The following is a 19307-nucleotide window of genomic DNA, read 5'->3' as shown; positions in this document are numbered from 1 at the left end:
TAAAGGGAAGTTTCACTGTATACACAACCTTCTGGCATGTGCATATTTGGTGCAAAACAGATTAAAAAAAAAAAAAAAAAAAAAAATACAGAATCCACAACACCAACTGTGGCTCCGTAACTGCAACATTCTCACATATTCACTGCAATGAGTGCCACAGTCTTTAAATATATCCGTTTATTTTAGTATCAAATGTACACTGTTCTTGAAATAATTAACAAAATTTAAAATGCTGTTTTAGTTCACTTTCTGCGTGGGCTGTATAAAAATTATTCGCAGGCCTTAGGTTTGACACCTTTGAACTATGGGTTTGCGCTTATCTCTGGGCACCTATGGTACTGCTCGTTTAATAGAACTGTAATACCTGGATGCATTCCATTTCTATTTAAAGATAGATATATTGAGATTTCTAGAGTAAAGGCAGATCTCGCAAGGTGCAGTTACTCATCTCATGTTCCAGATAAGTATGAGCTGATAGCCTGTGATCTTGCTGCCAATCCAAATCTATATTTGCACAATAATGAATATCTTCTGAGTGCCTGTTTAGGGATCTACATTCTTGTCATATATGATGTGTGTAACTCCCACAAACTCCAGTCGGATGCTTTCATTTTAAAAGAAGAGAAAACCACCCCAGGTTTCAAAGCTGCAAAAGATAGGTTAACACTTTTTATGTAGCAATGCAAAGGGTGACTTTAAGTGTAAATGTTTCTAATTTATATGTCAGAAAATCCTCATGCTTTTAAAGGAATATCAAAAAGCCCCTTACCAAATCATTGGAAATTGAGCAAAAGAGCCTGGATGATAGCTAAAATCTTGAAGGATTGGTGTTTAAATTGCTTTTGTGTTGAAACAAAAAGATATTGCATGAAGAAGAACATATCATTCAAAATCTTGCTCATTCTTGACAATCATCATCATCAGCCATTTTCAATCCATTGCAGGATGAAGGCCTCTACAGCAACTTTCCAGTTCCTTCTGTTTTGAGCACTGGCCATCCATTTACAGTGGTTCCTGTTATTTGGACCACCGGTTAATCGGGGCAGCCATTTATTTTGGACAAATCTTAAAAAAACAGAACCCAATCGAGAAAATAGCCAGAGTTTACTTTGCTTAATTGGGACAAAATGCCATTTAATCGGGGCAGCAGACCGCAGCACTGAAGATTACCCTAAGATTGTCTCCGACCGTACCACACAGTTCGGTCGGATTTCTGGAGGTCACAACCATAAAACAATAAAAACAATTAGCAGTCACCTGTTTATTGGGCTTTTGTGTTAGTGAAATCTATCATAAACGGATAGTAAACTCGATCTTATTGAATTTGCTGTAATACCGACAGCTGGAATTCTGTTGGTTGTTGTGCTGAAATGTGTTTACACTTCTTTGGAATCTTCAATCATATAAAAAAATATTTTTCAGAATCTTCTCTTCATTCCTATCTTTAAAGCTTCATAATTTGTTACTCCGTTCTCACTTGCGCGTATCGTGTTACTTGCAATTTGTGTGTGCCGTGTTCTTTGTTATTGATTGCTTATCTTTTTACTGTTTTAAATTTTAACCCCCACCAATAAATGTCAGTGAACAGAAATGTCAACTAGTTCGTATGTACATATTACAGTACGTATTAATTCTTCCGATTATCATGTATATTCTTCCGAATTTCACGTATCATTTAATTTTTTAATTGGTAAGGTAATAAAGGATAAATTTGTACTTAATATATCTTTACTTTTATAGCCTGTGGATAATATTCCTCCTATTTTCGCTAATTAGAATTGCTGTTTAATTGAATTAAAATTCAATTCACAAACTTGATCGAAAGGTAATTTACAATGGTGACTCCATCGTAACGTGATTTTATTGTACAGTGAACCAATTTTAGGTGGGGGGGCATTGTATTTTTAACTATTTACATGAAACTTCGGATAATTGGGGCAGCCACTTAATCGGGCCAAAATGCACTAGTCTTGATGTGTCCCAAATAACCAGAATCGACTGTACTACCCACAAACTCATGAATTTCATCTATCCATCTCCGCCTTGGCTTCCAGGATTTCTTCTAGCTCCTGTCAGGTACCATTCTGTTATTTTTTAGTCCATCTGTCATCATGTCTTCGAGCTATGTGTCCTGCCCAAGACCATTTTAGTTCTTTAATTTTGATAAGAATGTCCTTTACTTGAGTTTCTGCCTAATCCATGTGTTTTTCTTCTTATCTAACAGTCTGATTCCCAATATAATTCGTTCCATTCTTTGCTGTGTAGTTCTCAGCTTCTCTTCCATCCTTTTGGTGAGTGCCCAAGTTTCACTTCCCTAAGTCATGGTGGGGAGTATACATTGGTTCATTATTTTACGTTTCAGACAAACTAGGATATTGCTCTTCAGTATGTGACTATATTTCCTGAATGCCATCCATCCAAAATTTATTCTTCTCTTGACTTCCAGCCATTTATCATTATTACAGCTAATAATTTGTCCCAGATAAGTATGACTCCACCTTTTCAATTACTGTTCCTTCAATCATTATGTCCCTTTCTGTGGCATACTTGTTCATCATTACTTTTGTTTTAGCCATATTCATCTTTAGTCCGAAATCCTTACTAACTGTGTGCATAACTGATTAAGATTTACCTCTAATTCTTTGGGATCGTGGCTTATGACCACAATGTCATCTGCAAAATGTAAATGATTTAGGTACTCTCTGTTCACATTGACTCCTTTCTCTAATCTTCTGAAAGCTTCCTCAAGGGCAGCAGTAAACAGCTTCGGAGATATTGTGTCTCCTTGTCGAACTCCTTTCTCAATTTTAAATTTCCTGTTGTCTTTGTCTAGTCTAATAAAGGAGGTATCACTCTCATATATTTTCTTCAAAATCGTAATATTGAAGAAGTAATTGAAGAAAATCATAATATTGAAGATTTCTTCAAAATCATAATATTGGGAAGGAGCAGCAGTGCGTAGCACATGCTTCTTGATTAGACCGGGGTTCGAGCCCGTCACCACCAAATACGGAGGGTGCGGAAAGGTTAAGGAATGACCACCGCATATCCTGGAGCAATATGGCCTTAGTTGCTAATGCTCCTAAAAAAAAAAAAAAACCAAACAACAATCCATTTGAACTCTTCCATGTCCACTTTCTGTTCACTCCTTTCTTGAAAAAAGTGTTCATTACTGACAGTCCTTGAGATTCTGCAAATTCCACAAGTCTTTCACCTCTTTCATTTCTTTCACTAATTCTAAAATTTCCTATTGTTCCCCTTTCTGCGCTGTTTTGTCTTTTTCCAACCTTAGCATTGAAGTCCCCCATAATAACAGTGTAGTGGGTTTTCTGCTCATCTAGAAGACTCAATTACGGTGTACATTTCTTCAACCTCTTCATCATTATGGCTCAATGTTGGTGCATAAATCATTATAACCTTTAGCTTGTATCTCTTAGAAATCTTGAGTATTAGTCTTGACACCCTTGGTGATGTGTTTTTGAATTCCAAAATGTTGTTTTTAAAATCTTTATGGACCAGAAAGCCAACTCCACCTTCACTCCTTTCACTGTTTCCATTGGTGTACAGAAGATTTCCACTTGAAAAACTTATAAGTGATTCATTTCTTCTTCTTGTTTCAGCCAAACCGCTGATATTCCAATTCACATTTTCTAATTCCTTTTTCAGCTCTGATATACTGTCTTCACCACCAATGAGTGATCTTGCGTTATAACAGGCCAAGTTCAGTTTCCGTGCATGGCAGCCTGGTCATACTCAGAGATTCTTAGCACCCTCTGCTTCTGCTCTGATCCTCTCGCTGCCGTAAGAGGGGGAGTGAAAGCTGCTGGGGACTGAGGGCCATTTGTTTTGTCGTGATGTCATATTCTGGAGGGTTTGGTCATTTCCTCTTCACTCTGACCAGGCGTCTTGAAGAGGACCACTTTACACGTTCGTTGCCACCTAAGTGACGTAACAGGGCTTAACATCGAGAAGATGTGCATGAGTGGATTTTAGGGAGGCAGGCCAACCGGACTTCTCCTAAATCTTCTGTAATAGAGAGATATTGGATCCATTTAGGCTGAGTGTCTGATAACACACGGGATACCTGTTCCCCTCTAAGCCCCTTAATACATCCAGTCAATCTGCACATTTGTCTGTTCTGCACCAAAATATGAAAGTAACCTTTCTTCCAGCAAATACAAGTTCGTTATTTCAGCTGATGGATCACATTTTGTGTACAGGTACAGAATCTTCATTATGTCATATAAACTATTTTTCACATTGCATGGATTCGGACTGCACAGTGTTTTCCCTGGAACATAACCCCCTGTGCAAGTTGAGGGATGACTATATCATATCAAAATTATTTGTTAGGCCGTATGCCTAACAAATTTCAGTTCCTTTGTGACTACGTCGTAGTATCCAGTCAAATTGAACCCCTTAATGAACCGATGCTGTGTCTGAACTATAACAGTGGTTGTGGCTAGATAATCCTACATTGCTTCTTTAACCAGCGACTCCATTACTTTCACCAGATCGAGTCCGTCACCACCAAATACCGAGGATGTGGAAAGGTCAGGGAATGACCCCCACATATCCTGGAGCAATATGGCCTTAGTTGTTAATGCTCCAAAAAAAAAAAAAAAAACTACTTTCGACAGAACAGAAGTGAAACTAACAAATCTGTAATTACTTGTGTTATCCTTTGATCCTCCTTTTGTGAATTGGGGATACATTTGCACATCTCCAGTTTGTGGGGACCTCCCCTGAATCCAAAGATGCTTTTGTAATTATGGCTAAGGGTTTGCTTACTTCCTTTGCTGTCTCCTTTAATATACCTGGATAGATCCCACCCCAGGTGCCTTTTTTTATGTTTAATTTCAACAATTTCTCCTCCACTTTGTTCTCAGTGATACGGAGTTAATTAGTTCCCTATTAGAGTTTAATAAACTTCTGGCCTCCTTCTGTACATAATTCCTCATGTGTGAATGAAGATGCAAAATACTCATTCAGTTTGTCAGCTACATCAGCAGGATCATTAACAGCAGAACCATCGATATCAAGTGTACCAATCTGCTTCATCCCCTTCCTTCTAGAGTTTACATAAGTAAAGAAGTCTTTGTATCCTTTGCCAAAGATTTCTTGTAATCTGCCTTCACCTGTCTAACCTCCTTTGTGAATTAATTAGAGACTAGTTTGTATCTACCATAGGCTTGAGTGGCCTGATAATTTATTTATTATTAAATTTCATTGTTAAACTGTATTTAGTTGGAAATCATGACCGAGATAGAGCTCCTTGACATAGCTGTGTGGTGAGGGGTGCGAGTGTAGTAGCACACGCTCGTTGAGTGGACCTGGGTTCAAGCCCATGACTGCTAAATACGATTAACATTTGTATTGATTGATTTATTCTAAATTCCAATGACCTGGTGCTCATGCCTGAGTATAAACAAGAATATTTTTTTTTTTTTATATGCGTGACATTCATTTTTCTTCTCTGCACAGAGTCTCATTAGTTCATGTGACCTCCATTTAAGCCTATAACTTGAATGACATTTCTTATTTTGTATGAAAAGCCTAATGGCTTCCAAGATTAATTTCTTGGATGCTTCCCATTTAGAATTTGCTATTGGTAACATCATCAGTTGGTCCCACTATATAGAATTTAAACACTGTTTGAAACCACCACAGTCACCTTCATGAAAGCAAAACCCTTCCCTTTACCCTTGGTAGTAGATTCTAAATAGTTATGATAGATAATAAATTTACCGATTCAAATTCTCGCTCGAGCTATTAGCAGTACTATATCTATGCCAAATCACTGACTAAAAGCTCTGTGAATAATGTCTTACGTTATGGAATATGTGATAAAGTTAAATTATTAAAACAAGTAAGTTAGTGCTATAAATTATAGTTTATAATCCTTTTCTAATACTGATTACACTGCTACAAGTTACGTAGAAACTTCCAGTATCTACTATATTAATATAAAAACAATGATGGCAGAATTCAGACATTCCTATCGATACAACACAATGCCTGCAGGAGCTGACTGCAGATTTCTAAGCAGTTACAAAGGCCAAGTAAAGAATAAATACACCAAATTAATCAGGAGAAAAAAAAAAAACACTTTACACTACTAAATTTAAATCAAAAGAAAAACAATTTCAAATCAATAACTAAAATTCTGCTTAGTAGCTTGTGAAACACGTGTAGCTGCCATAGCTTTGGCAACAGATGTTTTTAATTTTATTTTTATTGTTTTTGCATTTTTAAATTGTTTTTATTGTTTTATGGTTGTTACCTGCAGAAATGTAGAAAAATATCCCAGGCATTCAAAATTGATACTTATGACCAAAGATGTGATTCTAATAAATTATGAAAGTGTAGTACATATTGTTGATTGGAATTGGTTCTTTGAAATTTTAATTCTATAAAGCAGCTGATTCTTGTCAACCAGTGATCACTATAACCGGTGCTTACTGTATTTTCATACTGCTGTTACGCCTGGTTTACGATGGAATTATTTTCTACCTATTCTCAGTTTCTACCTTACTTATTAATTTAGTATTCCTGTGCAGTTTTTCATTTTATATACCTCTTCAGTATTAACATTTTTCTTGATCAGGAAAAGTTCTTGGTTCTCATTGTAATACTGTTACTTTTATATCTACACAATATAAAAGCTATTGCCATTCAAATAAGTCACATTTGTACTTGGTTGTCTGAGTTTTAAAAAGTGTTGGTTTTATGGATCTAGCAGCTTTCTGAGGAGAACTGATTTGATTCTGACAGGGTTCATTTTTAATTTTTTTTTTTTTTTTTCTCTTTTATCATTGGATTACTAAAGTGTTTCATTGTTCCAACTTCTGTATTTGTTTTTATATTCCCAACATTGCTATTGGCAAAATCTTTTATTTTGCCAAATTACTTGTATCCTCAGTAATTTGCCCTTGTTACTTTTCTGTTATTTTTCAGGTTTCTCACCTGAAAGTTTTTTTACTATTGGATTTGTGCTAGTTTTTGTTTTCGTCTTTCTTGTTTTTTATAGTTTGGCAAGACCACCAGGTCAGTGGAGATTTTACAATAAATCGATCAATACAAATGTTAATCGTATTTAGCAGTCATGGCCTTGAACCCCGGTTCATTCAGTGTGTGCTACTGCACTCTCCCTCCTGGCCACATGGTTCCATCAGACGTTCTCCTTTAAAGCTGTATCTGCAGGGTGAAGCAGAGAAAATAGGCAAATTTAAAAACAATAATTAAATAAAGAATTAGTATTTGCTAAATTGCAAAAATATCATGTTAAAGTAGCTAGCGTGCCATTTGTTTTTTTGAAAACGGTGACCTCTGTCTCTGTGCAAGCATTCTTCTAATCTTCACATGGTTCCCATGATGCAACATAGCATCTCCAAAGGGATTCCACCAGTTTCTTCACAAATTTCTTGCAACTCTTCAATATTGTGCAGTTGATGTGGTTGCACTTTGTTTTTTATGTGCTCCCATAAGTCTCATGCTGACAAGTCTTTGGAGCCTTAGAGGTCAAGAAATGTCACATTCTTGTAGACGATTTACTATGAAAAGTAGTCATATGGTGCACGTTGATACCCTGGTTGTGTGAGACGTTGAGTCATTTTGTTAAAATCATCTGGTCCCATTTGCTTGAGGATACCTATAGCTTAGTTAGTTCATCAGTCAGAAAAGTCGTGATCACGTTAGCATAGTTGCTTTATGTCACAGTTGTTATACAGCAGTCATGGCATCCATTGATGCCCTGGCGGTGTGAGATGTCAGGCCATCTTGTTAAAGCCATCTGGCCTCATTAACTTGAGGAAACCTAGTAGCTCAACTAGTTCATCACTCAAAGTTGTGTGATCATGTTAGCATAGTGGCCTGATATCACAAAACTTAATGCTTTGGCAGCCTGCACAATTTAAATTGTTTGTTAATGCAATGGTCTTACTTCTCGCAACAACAACATTTGCTTTTTGCAACAAGATGCTCCGGTATTAACTATTTTCAAAGAAATGGCATTGCCAAAGGTTACTTTTCCATTTATTTAAAAGTGGTTGCCTCCTATCTAAAGAGAGATCATAACAAGCTGTGAAATAAACAATGAAACATGCCGTATATCAGTCTCATCATTTAAATAAATTTGCAGAAGCCGAGTGCCAGTGTTCTGACTGGCAGCCTTGCAAATTTTAGGCAAGTATAGAGAAGTAAAGTCAGATGCAAGTCATGAACTCAGACAACAGACTACTGTATTTTATTTTATTTTTGGGTTCATAATATTCTTAAGAAGACATAAAAAGGAGGGCAAATTGTTGAAGATATTTTCTTTATACAGGTATTCTGCTAAATGAACAGATAATGTTTGAGTATCATTCCATTTCAGATCAACAATAGTAATAAAAATATATATATTGATGAGAGCTCTGTGGTTAAATTGCTGTAATCAGTACTATGTAACACAATACCCAAAAGAAAAAAATCTAATTGCTTTTTTGCTAAGTTTAATATTTTTTTGGTTTTTGCCTCTAAACATCAAAGTGATCTTTTTCAGCAGTATGAGTAACATGCTGGCTGCCTACTTGGCAAATCCCTTTAACTAAATCATGACTTCCTTGTAAAGTGGTGATGTGAGAATTGTGTGGAATTGGTGATTTATCTTGGTTATTCTTTTAATTAATCAAAAAACACTATGGCACTGAGTGAACAGTTTTACTTCAATGAATACAGCTACTCCAGAGGATGATATCAAAAATTACGAAATTCTAATTCTACTACCACAATCAGCCTATATCATTTAGGGGGTGAAATTGTATATGTTGTTTTATAATGTATTCCTACTTGCACAGTTTATATAATTTTACATTTATTGTGAATAATCACTCCGTGGTTTTTAAGTAAATGATGATGGCAAAATTATCAGATGAGAAAGTGGAAATAGTTTTAGTGACAGTTGTGATACCAAGTGAAATTTTGCTGAGTTAGTAAAAAATACGAATTCATCACATAAATGTCCAAGAAATTGTTACATATTTCCAAGAAGTGTTTGTGATGCCCAATATCAGCATGCTAAAAAAAAAAGTGCAACTGATTAAACAATGAAGACATACTCTACTCTGATGCAATTTAGGAACTGTGAAACATTTAAGAAGTAACTAAATAACATCAATTTCTGGAAAGGCACCAGACATTGCTAAATGTGGTCAAACTCATTCTCTTCATATCATATATCTTTTAAATAATTTAATATAAAGTAGAAAAGAAAAATTATGGTCTTTTGCCTAATCGTGACACTTGACTAGGATTTTGGAGCAGTAAAGAGCTGCCAGTGTTATTACGTAACATTTACTAATGATTAATTAGATAGTATGAATCAGAGCTGAAATACTCAATATGTTCTACGTTGATAATAATATTAGTAAATTAATAAGAGGAGTTTACCTCAATATAGTACGTGGAACACTTCCGTATGATACCCTCCAGAAATTAAAACGGAAAAAACGAAAAAATCGACAACTTACCGGTACATTAAAGTAAAATATAAATAATTAAAGTAAAATATAAATAATTAAATAATCAATTTAACACAATTCAAAATCAATTCAAAACAATTAAAATTCAAATGAACGCAATTAAACGAAAATATTCAAAACGATTTTTGAATCGTTTTGAATATTTTCGTTTAATTGCGTTCATTTGAATTTTAATTGTTTTGAATTGATTTTGAATTGTGTTAAATTGATTATTTAATTATTTATATTTTACTTTAATTATTTATATTTTACTTTAATGTACCGGTAAGTTGTCGATTTTTTCGTTTTTTCCGTTTTAATTTCTGGAGGGTATCATACGGAAGTGTTCCACGTACTATATTGAGGTAAACTCCTCTTATTAATTTACTAATGATTAATATACACAATCATGTATATTAATCTTTACTTTACTGCTTTAACTGAAATCCTAGTCAATAGTCAGGATTAGGCAAAAGACCATAGTTTTCTTTTCTACTTTACATTAAATTATTTAAAAGATGTATTTAAAAATATGTAGCATTAAGGACGAAATAGTCATCTTAAATATTTTTTCTTATTGCAGGTTAATGAACCATAGCTTACCTATATATGGGTGCTGTGACTGCTACAAAACCATTATATCTATTCCCATTATTTTTATTGAATGGTCTTTGATTTGCCACTTCAGGCAGTAGCTCTTCTTTTTAAGAAATGGTATCAGCTAAAATAAAACTTTATATGTATCCCTGCCCCTCTATACATTAATTTCCATCTCTTGTTTTGTATTTTATCTTAAACAATTTTTTTTATTGGTATTAATTGTAGGTTACCATACGTTTGTGTGATAATCAGGACTTACAGTTTTGCTTTATGGTACAGACAAACTGGAATTAGATCACTTCTAAATACTGTTAAAAATTATTTTATAATGCTCATTTCAAATTAGTGGCTGTATTAAAGAAATCAGAGTAATGATATTCAAATGAAAATTTCAGGAAAGCGAAAGACATGCTTAATCAGATTATTACCCGTGGCGGTGCTGCTCCATTTCCTCCAGCAGATTCAAATCATATCCAGGATGGCCACACAATGTTTGAAGTTATGATCCCTGGCGGAAAAGTAGGGTTAGTCATTGGAAAAGGTGGAGAAACCATACGTAATTTGCAGGTAATTGTACTTTGCATATATGTAAGCTGCGAACAAATGCTATACCTCAAATTTCTCTTTTAGCAATAATTGGCAGTTAACTAAATGTTTAAATATTATTTTTAGGAGAGAACTGGAGTCAAAATGGTACTGATTCAAGATAGTCCTCAGCAAACTTCACATGATAAACCTTTGAGAATTACAGGAGATTCACAGAAATGTGAGGTATGTCAGATTCTTAAACAATTGCTAATGAGTAGTTCAGCATTCATCATTTATTAATCATATTCATCATTCATTTTTTTTTATCTAATAAAAAAAAAGTATTCTAAACTTAAGTAGAGTATCTGAATGAGGATGTATTCAGTATTATTTTTTTGTAATAGTTAAAAACAAACAAAAAATTAATCTGAAGTGTGAAATTAGTGGTAACTTTATAAACTCCTTTTCCCAGTTCTCTTATGTTACTACAAAATGTTATTTACAATATTATCCTTCTTTATAAACAAATCAGATAATGTGTTCAACTTCTAATGAAAACTGTAATCTTGGAATCAGACAGACTCCCAGTTAACAGGTACCCATGGGATTGGTTGATGCTGGATAACTGTAGTTTCTGGCTGCTTGAGAGTTAGTATTAAAAAAAATACTTGACTATTGTACTAAGCCCAATACTTAGAAAATTAAAACAAACATAGACAAATTTTACTAAAGAAACTGAGTTTTATTATAGAAACCACTTTTTGAATACAGTAACTTACAAAAAAAAAAAAAACACACTCAAAACTGTTGCAGTAGGTAGAGTTTACTGGGTAGACATCGCATGAGGATAGTCAGGATCAGCTGATGTAGCTGGGACAGGATTGGGAGGTTCTGTAGATGGTTTTGGATCTCCATCAGTAGATGATGTTGTGCTGCAAACTTGCTTTCAGCATTGTTCAAAAATGAACAAACCTTGCTTTGAGGTCTTACATCTCTCAGACAGTAAAGTTATGCATGATGTGGAGCTGCATAAGATGCTGCTAAGTGAAGAAGGGTTACTGTTCTGCAAAAGCTATTAAAGTTTCAAATGCTGCAGTAGCTCTCTGCCAGGATACTTTTTCCACCTGACACACATCGTCATCGCTTTCTTCTTCCTCTACAACTTTCATTTTTCCGTGATTCACAACAGCTTCTATAACGTTTTCCGTATTCAGTGTGAATTACTGGTATATCTTCATCCACAACAGGCCAGTCGTCAACTTCAACTTGAGGCAAATTCATTTCGTCACAGATTTCATCATAAACAGTGCTATTGACAGCTGCATTATTCCCTGGAAACTCCTCAAAATCAACAGAGGAGGACTTCACAAATATCACAGCTGGCACAACCTTCTCCAACATTTCCTGTAATGTTTCATTTCTCATAGAGTCCCAAGCACAACTCATAGTGTAGATAGCATCTTTGAGGTTATATTTCTTCTGAAAATCCAGAATGGTCCTGTCAAAATTCAAGATAGTCCTCAGCAAACTTCACATGATAAACCTTTGAGAATTACAGGAGATTCACAAAAATGTGAGGTATGTCAGATTCTTAAACAACTGCTAATGAGTAGTTCAGCATTCATCATTTATTAATCATATTCATCATTCATTTTTTTTTCTAATAAAAAAATAGTATTCTAAACTTAAATAGAGGATCTGAATGAGGATGTATTCAGTATTATTTTTTTGTAATAGTTAAACAAACAAACAAAATTAATCTGAAGTGTGAAATTAGTGGTAACTCTGTAAACTCCTTTTCCCAGTTCTCTTATGTATATACAAAATGTTATTTACAGCATTATCCTTTTTTATAAACAAATCAGATAATGCGTTCAACTTCTAATGAAAACTGCAATCTTGGGATCAGACCTTTCTGGATTTTGGGATGAAAACCTTATACAGTAGACTCCCGGTTAACCAGTACCCATGGGGATTGGTACCTCTGATCTGAAACATTTCTCACCGAGTCCCAAGCATAACTCATAGTGTAGATAGCATCTTTGAGGTTATATTTCTTCTGAAAATCCTGAATTGTCCCGTCAAAATTAGTCATATTCCGCATGAAGTCGCACCTGTAAAACATTTTTATGTTGCATCACCCCCTGATCCATTGGTTGGATCAGACGTGAAGTTAGCTGGAAGATAACACATGAAAATGTTGCCATTAACTAGCTCTTCAGCAGGAGGATGCACGCGACAGTTATCCAAGAGCAACAAAACTTTACTATTCTCTGGTAATCCTTTCTTTCATAAATTTTCTTTAACAATAGGGACATACGAATAATGAAACCACTTGGTAAAGATTCCTGCGTCCATCCAACTGTTACTCGGTGCATGATAATGTATGGGAAGGTTACTTATGCCTTTAAAGCACCTTGGTTTAGCAAATTTGCCAACCACACACAGCTTTAGCTTATGATTTCCTGATGCATTTGCACAAACAAGCACAGTTACACACTCTTTATTTTGCTTAAACCCATGAGCTACCTCCTCATTACCACCAGATAAATCTGTTCTGAGGTCAAGTCATCCCCCCTTCCCCCCCACTATTTCACTAAACACCTCACGAAATGAAGCTGCAGCCAGAAAATCAGCCGATTTCTGCTCCCCCAACAAATCCAGCTTACGGATTCCATGACGAACCTTGAATCAAGCAAGCCAGCCACTTGAAAATGAACACTTACCTTCAATTTTCATTTTCTCATTAAATTCTTTCGCTTTTTCTTGCAACATGGGTCCAGAAATGCAACCACCCTCGTATCTTTTCAGCAAAAACCACTCATACAGGGCCTGGTCAAGCATTTCCATTCTTGGTGTATGAAGGGTATGACACTTCTCTTCACTCTCTAGTTTGGCATAAAACTCCTTTATTTTCTGAGACTGAGCTTTAATGTCATAGATTGTTGATGAGCCAACATTAAATTCTTCCATGAGCACTGCACGACTTTCACCTTTCTCAAGCCTCTTGCATGTTTCCATCTTCTGCTTGAGGGTAAGCATACGTTTACACTTACTCTACCTGTTTCGGCATACTAGGGGTCAAAAGAGAAAACAGAATTTGAATAACAATAAATCAACCGGTATATTTACACAGTGAATTGTCGGGAGTGAGAGACAAACGTGATGAGGGATGTGCATGCGCATACTCATAACGCAAAGTGGCGTGTCGAGTTTGAATCATTTTATCTAGAAATTAATATATATCATTTTAATTTTTCAACTTCCTACTATTTCCAAGATTTTTGCCGGTTGTTTAAATTCCGGTTAACGGAGAGTCTACTGTATATAGTTGTATTATCTAGGACAGTGGTCTCCAATGTGGGGGTGCCAGGCGATGCATTGGGGTGCATGTAGTAATCTGTGATCAGTTGATATTTATTTTTTAATTATAGTAAGATTTTAGATTTTCAAAAATAAATGAAATAATATATACACACACACACACACACACATACATACATACATACATACATACACACATACATACATACGTACACAGTAATACCCTGACTTATGCGCTTCGTGATTTTTTTCGTTTGGCAACACTGCTGCCCACTATCTTCAAGGTCGTTTTTCATATGCTATCGATATACGGTGCGACGGCAGAGAGTGAGAGCGAAAGATGAACAAAATTCAACTCACTATCTTCAAGGTCATTTTTCATATGCTATCGATATACGGTGCGACGGCAGAGAGTGAGAGCGAAAGATGAACAAAATTCAACTTTGCTGCCGCATGAGCTGCACACATATACAAGAATTTGTATTCCAACTGTCATATGTGTGTGTTCGAATTCGTGCTCAACTTTTGTTGAAAATTACAACATTTTCACGAGAGAAATGGATCGCATCAGTTGAGCCATATATCAATGGCATATGAAAAACGACCCTCAGTGTTTCTCTTGCTGTGATACGCATTGGATGTGTTTCATGCGAACTCTACGTGCACAATTACGATTGACAAAAGTTAAGATTGTTTTGTTATACGTTTTCTAAACCCTTAAAAAAAACTGTCGTTCAAACGCAGTAAATCTGATTCTCCTGCACATAGTAAGAAAAGGAAAACGATATCTTTGGAATGATAAACTTAACATTATCAAAGATTTTGATAGCAGAATGAAAATTTATGAATTGGCAAAGAAGTTTGAGCTACTGGAATCCACAGTAAGAACAATCATAAAAGATAAAGAAAATTCTCGAAGCGGTGAAAAATGCTCAATCCTTGAACTCAAGCATAATTTGTAAATGTCATGGTATTATTGCTGAGATGGAAACAATGCTGAAATTATGGTGTATCCGATAATCAAGTAAAAGTGAAGAATTGTCCAGTCGATCAGAACACTGTGTGCTATCAAGCTAAGTTGATTTTTGAGAGGTTGAAAGAAGAAGCTGGGAAGGCGGGCAAAGATGAAAACTTTGTAGCTAGTAACGGTTGGTTCAACCGATTTAAAACTCGCTGTAACTGTGCCAGTTACAGCAAGTTTTAGTTCAATGTTTTAGATGCCGTAAGAATCATTGAAGAATCTTGGAATGAAATTCACAAAAAAACATTGAATGGTGTCTGGAAGAAACTTTGTCCATTTTTTTTTTTTTCAAAAACGAGGCAAAAACAACGCCAGAAACTGATCATGTCACTCATGTGATAGAAGAAGTTGTTAATCTTGCCAGGCAATTAGATTTGGAAGTCAATGGTGATGACATCAACAAGCTGTTGGATTCACATTGTCAGGAGCTGACAATGAATGAGCTCATAAAGATGCGTGAGCAAAACGTCACTGAAGTATCCGACACTTCAGACCCAGTTCCACCAGAAAAGCACACGACAATTGCATGCTTGACAGAAGGTCTCAGCTCAATTGAAAAGGGCTTAAAAATTTTAGAAAACACTCCAAAGAAGAATGCATTATAGCTACAAAGCAAGGAATAAAAAATTATTAGCTTGCTATGAAGAAATTCTGTCTGAAAACAAAAAGGCGCTATGTCGCCAGACGAATTTGTTAGATTTTATGAAGCCATCGACATCGAAATAACTTTTTTACGTAACTGATTTATTTTTTTAATACCTATTTTGTATTAATATGTATAAAGAACTGCAATTTTATTAAATTTTTCTTCTAAACTAGTGTTTTTGTTAGTTCTTGGTCCCAATTAAACAATTTATATGCAAAGTTGTACCCCGACTTACGCGAATTCGACTTAAGCGATTCTCGTCGGACCCACCTGTTGCGTAACTTTGGGGTATTACTGTATTTATATATATATATAAATAAATAAATTAATCTTTTTTAATATTTTATATATGCAATCAGACATGTTCTAATAAAAAAGTACATAAAAATTTTGTTTGCAGTTAATTCACAAATTAAATCTTTCTCACTAGACTTGCCCTCACAAAATGGACAGGTGGCTTAAAAAGATTTCTTCAAATAAACCTCAGATTGAAGATGATACTGATATTACCAAAAACGACCAATGAGAAAATAGTGAGGGCTGATATTTCTTCTAGTGTGAGATCTTCGTTAACCACATTGAGGTTAAAAACATGTTGATATAATACTGAAATAGGAAGCTGTCTACAAAATTTTAAATTATCAATAAAACTTTGGATTTATATCCATTATCATTAACCCTTAATCATTAACAATTAACCATGTCAATTGTATTTCTGGCTAATATCTTAAGACAATATGATTATTGTGCCTTGAGATATTAGCTAATGATAATATGAAGTCATCACAATCAGCAAGACATTTAAAAACTAAGCATCCAGAACAACAAAAAGCCATCCAATTTTTTCACTGATGTTTGAAGTCATGCAATATTCAATCCAGTACTGTACAGAATTTCACCAGACTTATTGGTAAATGTTTAAAGCTTCTCTTGAGGTTTCTTAATAGTGAAAGACAAAAAGCCACATAGCATTGGGGGAAACACTTGTTCTTCTTGTTGCAGTAAAAAATGGATTGAAATAATATATGGGGAACAATATGCTGACAAACTAAAATCCATTCCTTTTTGTTGTTGAGGTGCCTCCATAGCCAGGTGGTCAGGGGCAACAGTGCATAGCATACACTTCTTGATTAGACCGGGGTTCGAGCCTATGCCAACCAAATACGGAGGATGCTGAAAGGTCAGGAATGACCACCGCATATCCCCAGAGCAATATGGTCTTAGTTGCTAATGCTCCTAAAAACCAAACAACAATAACAACCATTCCTTTGTCAGCAAAAACTGTTGGAAGATGTATAGAAAGAATTGCTAAAGATTTAAAGAGAAGTAATAGAACAAGTTACGCTGTGTGAAATTTATTAGAGTTGGATGAAAGTATGGATGTTTCTAACATGTCTCAGCTTTTGGTATATGGTGGATTCTGTTTTAATAATTGAAATACACGAATAACTACCTTTTTGTGAGCCACTAAAAGAAAGATGCACTGTAAAAGATATATTCTCAGCAGTAAATGACTTCAATAAAAACAATATTTTATGGGAAACTCTTTGAATATGACTATAGATGAAGCGGCTGCTTTGCCTGGAATGAAAAAAAAAAGGATTCAAGGGCATGGTTATTGAGATAGCACCACATGTGAAATTCATTCACTGCATCACCCATAGGCAAGCTATTGCAGCAAAAAAGTTGGAGCCAGAAGTATGTAAAGTGCTTCAAGATGTGATCAATGTAGTCAATTTTATAAAAACAAGACCTTTAAATAGTAGAATCTCTACAATACTCTGTAGTGAGATGGGGAGTAACCGTAAATCTTTCATACCACACAAAGATTCGATGGTTATCTCGTGGCAGAGTACTTAAGAGTTGTCTAACTTAAAGATACTTATGAATTTTTGTCTTAGAAAAAGAGAAGGGTTCCAAATTTGCAGTTTTATTGACGAGAAGTGGCTGTCAATAGTACGCTGCCTAGCAGACATTTTCGAAAAAGTTAACACACTTAGTCTGACCCTTCAAGGTAAAGATGACTTGTTATAATGTGAGAAAGTAACTGCTTTTTGAAAGCAATTCATTTAGAAAAAGGATGTTTGGAATTGTTTTCATCATTGTGATTTTATTGCCTAAAGTGTGTGTATTAATGTGTAACTCATAAAAACTATTGTACTTTCACACTTACAAAAATTGGAATCAGAATTTTCTGGTCTGTTTGAAATCTTCCAAATGAAAAATATCAATAGGTTTTGAATCTATTTGTTTAAAATGTAAAAAATTAAACACCTTCCGATCACTGCTCAAGAACAGCTGATTGACATAAGGGAAGATGGAAATTTACAAGTTGCTTTTCAGCAAAAACCTGTGCACAATTGGTGAGTAGGATTTAAAAATGAATACCATGACTTGGTAAGTGCAGCAAATGTTACTCTTCTTCCACTTTGAACCTACCTACCTGTGTGAGGTAGGTTGCTAGGTCCAAATGGCTGTGAGGAGACAGCCATTAAAACTAAGTATGGAAATAAACAACTTGGAACCAGACCTTGTATCACAAAATGTCAAACCAAGATTTCCAGAAATAATGAAAAATGTTCAATCACACTACTTGCACTAAAAATAGTGTTTATTAATTTCTAATGTATGGTTGTTTTTTAATCATCTACTTTTATTTCAGTTTATATTTTTGCCCTGAATTCTATTGGTGATCCTTTATAAATATGTATACATATACATATATAATTTATAAATAAATATGTATATCAGGGGGGGTGAGTGTTATTTATTTTTTACTAACAATAGGGTGCACGATCAAAAAAAAGTTGAGACCACGCACTGATCTAGGATTGCATTACATAATAAAAATATCCCTTGCTGATTGTGGGGATGAGGTAATGAAGAATTATTAAAATAGGAGGGGAGAGGCTGTATGTTCTGAGAAAATTGGAAAACACAAAAACAGTTGAAAAGGAAGAATTAGCAATATAAGTTGTGTATTGAAATATTCAAAGTATTCAGCTTAGCAGCTTTAATACCAGAAAATGCAGCAGAATCAAAATGTTTTATAATTATATCTTCAGCCATTTGATGTAATATTATATTTATACAAAGTTGAATTAGTCATTTAATATTTTATAGTAGATTTATTAGCTATATTTATACGGTCGAAATAACCACATGTTCTATTTTTTTTTTTTTATATATATAATTTGTTTTAATGCCTTATTCCTCATTTTAGGAAGGATGTAGAGTTGCTAGAATCAGTACAGAGAAGAGCAACAAGATTGGCGAGGGGAACAAAGGGGTACTCTTACCAAGAAAAGCTTAAGTTTTGCAAATTGCGATGTCTGGAGACCAGGTACTTGCGAGGTGATCTGATTGAGGTGTATAAGGCTTGAATGGGCTGAGCAGGCTCAGTGCTGATGGGATTCTTCCTCTTGCTCAGATTAATCACATGAGGGGGCATAAATTCAAATTGAGGAAAGACAGTTGTAGAATAGATGAGGAGATTTACCATTAGCCAGCGGGTAGCCGATTGCTGGAACAAACTTCCATCTGTTGTTGTGGAAGTTGATAGTTTAAATAAATTCAAGGAAGAACTGGACAAACTTTGTACAAATGGGTGTGTGAAAAGTTTTTTTTTTTTTTTTTTTTTTTTTTTTTTATGGCTGATGCTGTGTAAGCTTGTTTTCTCGCATCCATA

General features: G+C 34.9%; 1 protein-coding gene across 3 annotated transcripts in view; it reads left to right on the top strand.

Annotated features, from left to right (window-relative positions):
* Positions 1-19307, top strand: part of LOC150087202 (far upstream element-binding protein 1-like) — a 241664-nt gene that overhangs the window by 74239 nt on the left and 148118 nt on the right. For all 3 annotated transcript variants that reach the window (XM_090373028.1, XM_090373027.1, XM_090373026.1), the window contains 2 exons: positions 10496-10667; positions 10773-10871. In XM_090373028.1, coding sequence (XP_090229154.1) covers positions 10496-10667; positions 10773-10871 — 271 coding nt within the window. The remainder of the gene's footprint in view (positions 1-10495; positions 10668-10772; positions 10872-19307) is intronic.

Source organism: Mastigoproctus giganteus, chromosome 4, assembly GCF_048544385.1.
Source record: "Mastigoproctus giganteus isolate SK-2022 chromosome 4, ASM4854438v1, whole genome shotgun sequence".
Classification (NCBI taxonomy): Eukaryota; Metazoa; Arthropoda; class Arachnida; order Uropygi; family Thelyphonidae; genus Mastigoproctus; species Mastigoproctus giganteus.
Note: the sequence above shows the minus strand (reverse complement) of the source record. Positions and strands in the feature narration are given on the sequence as shown.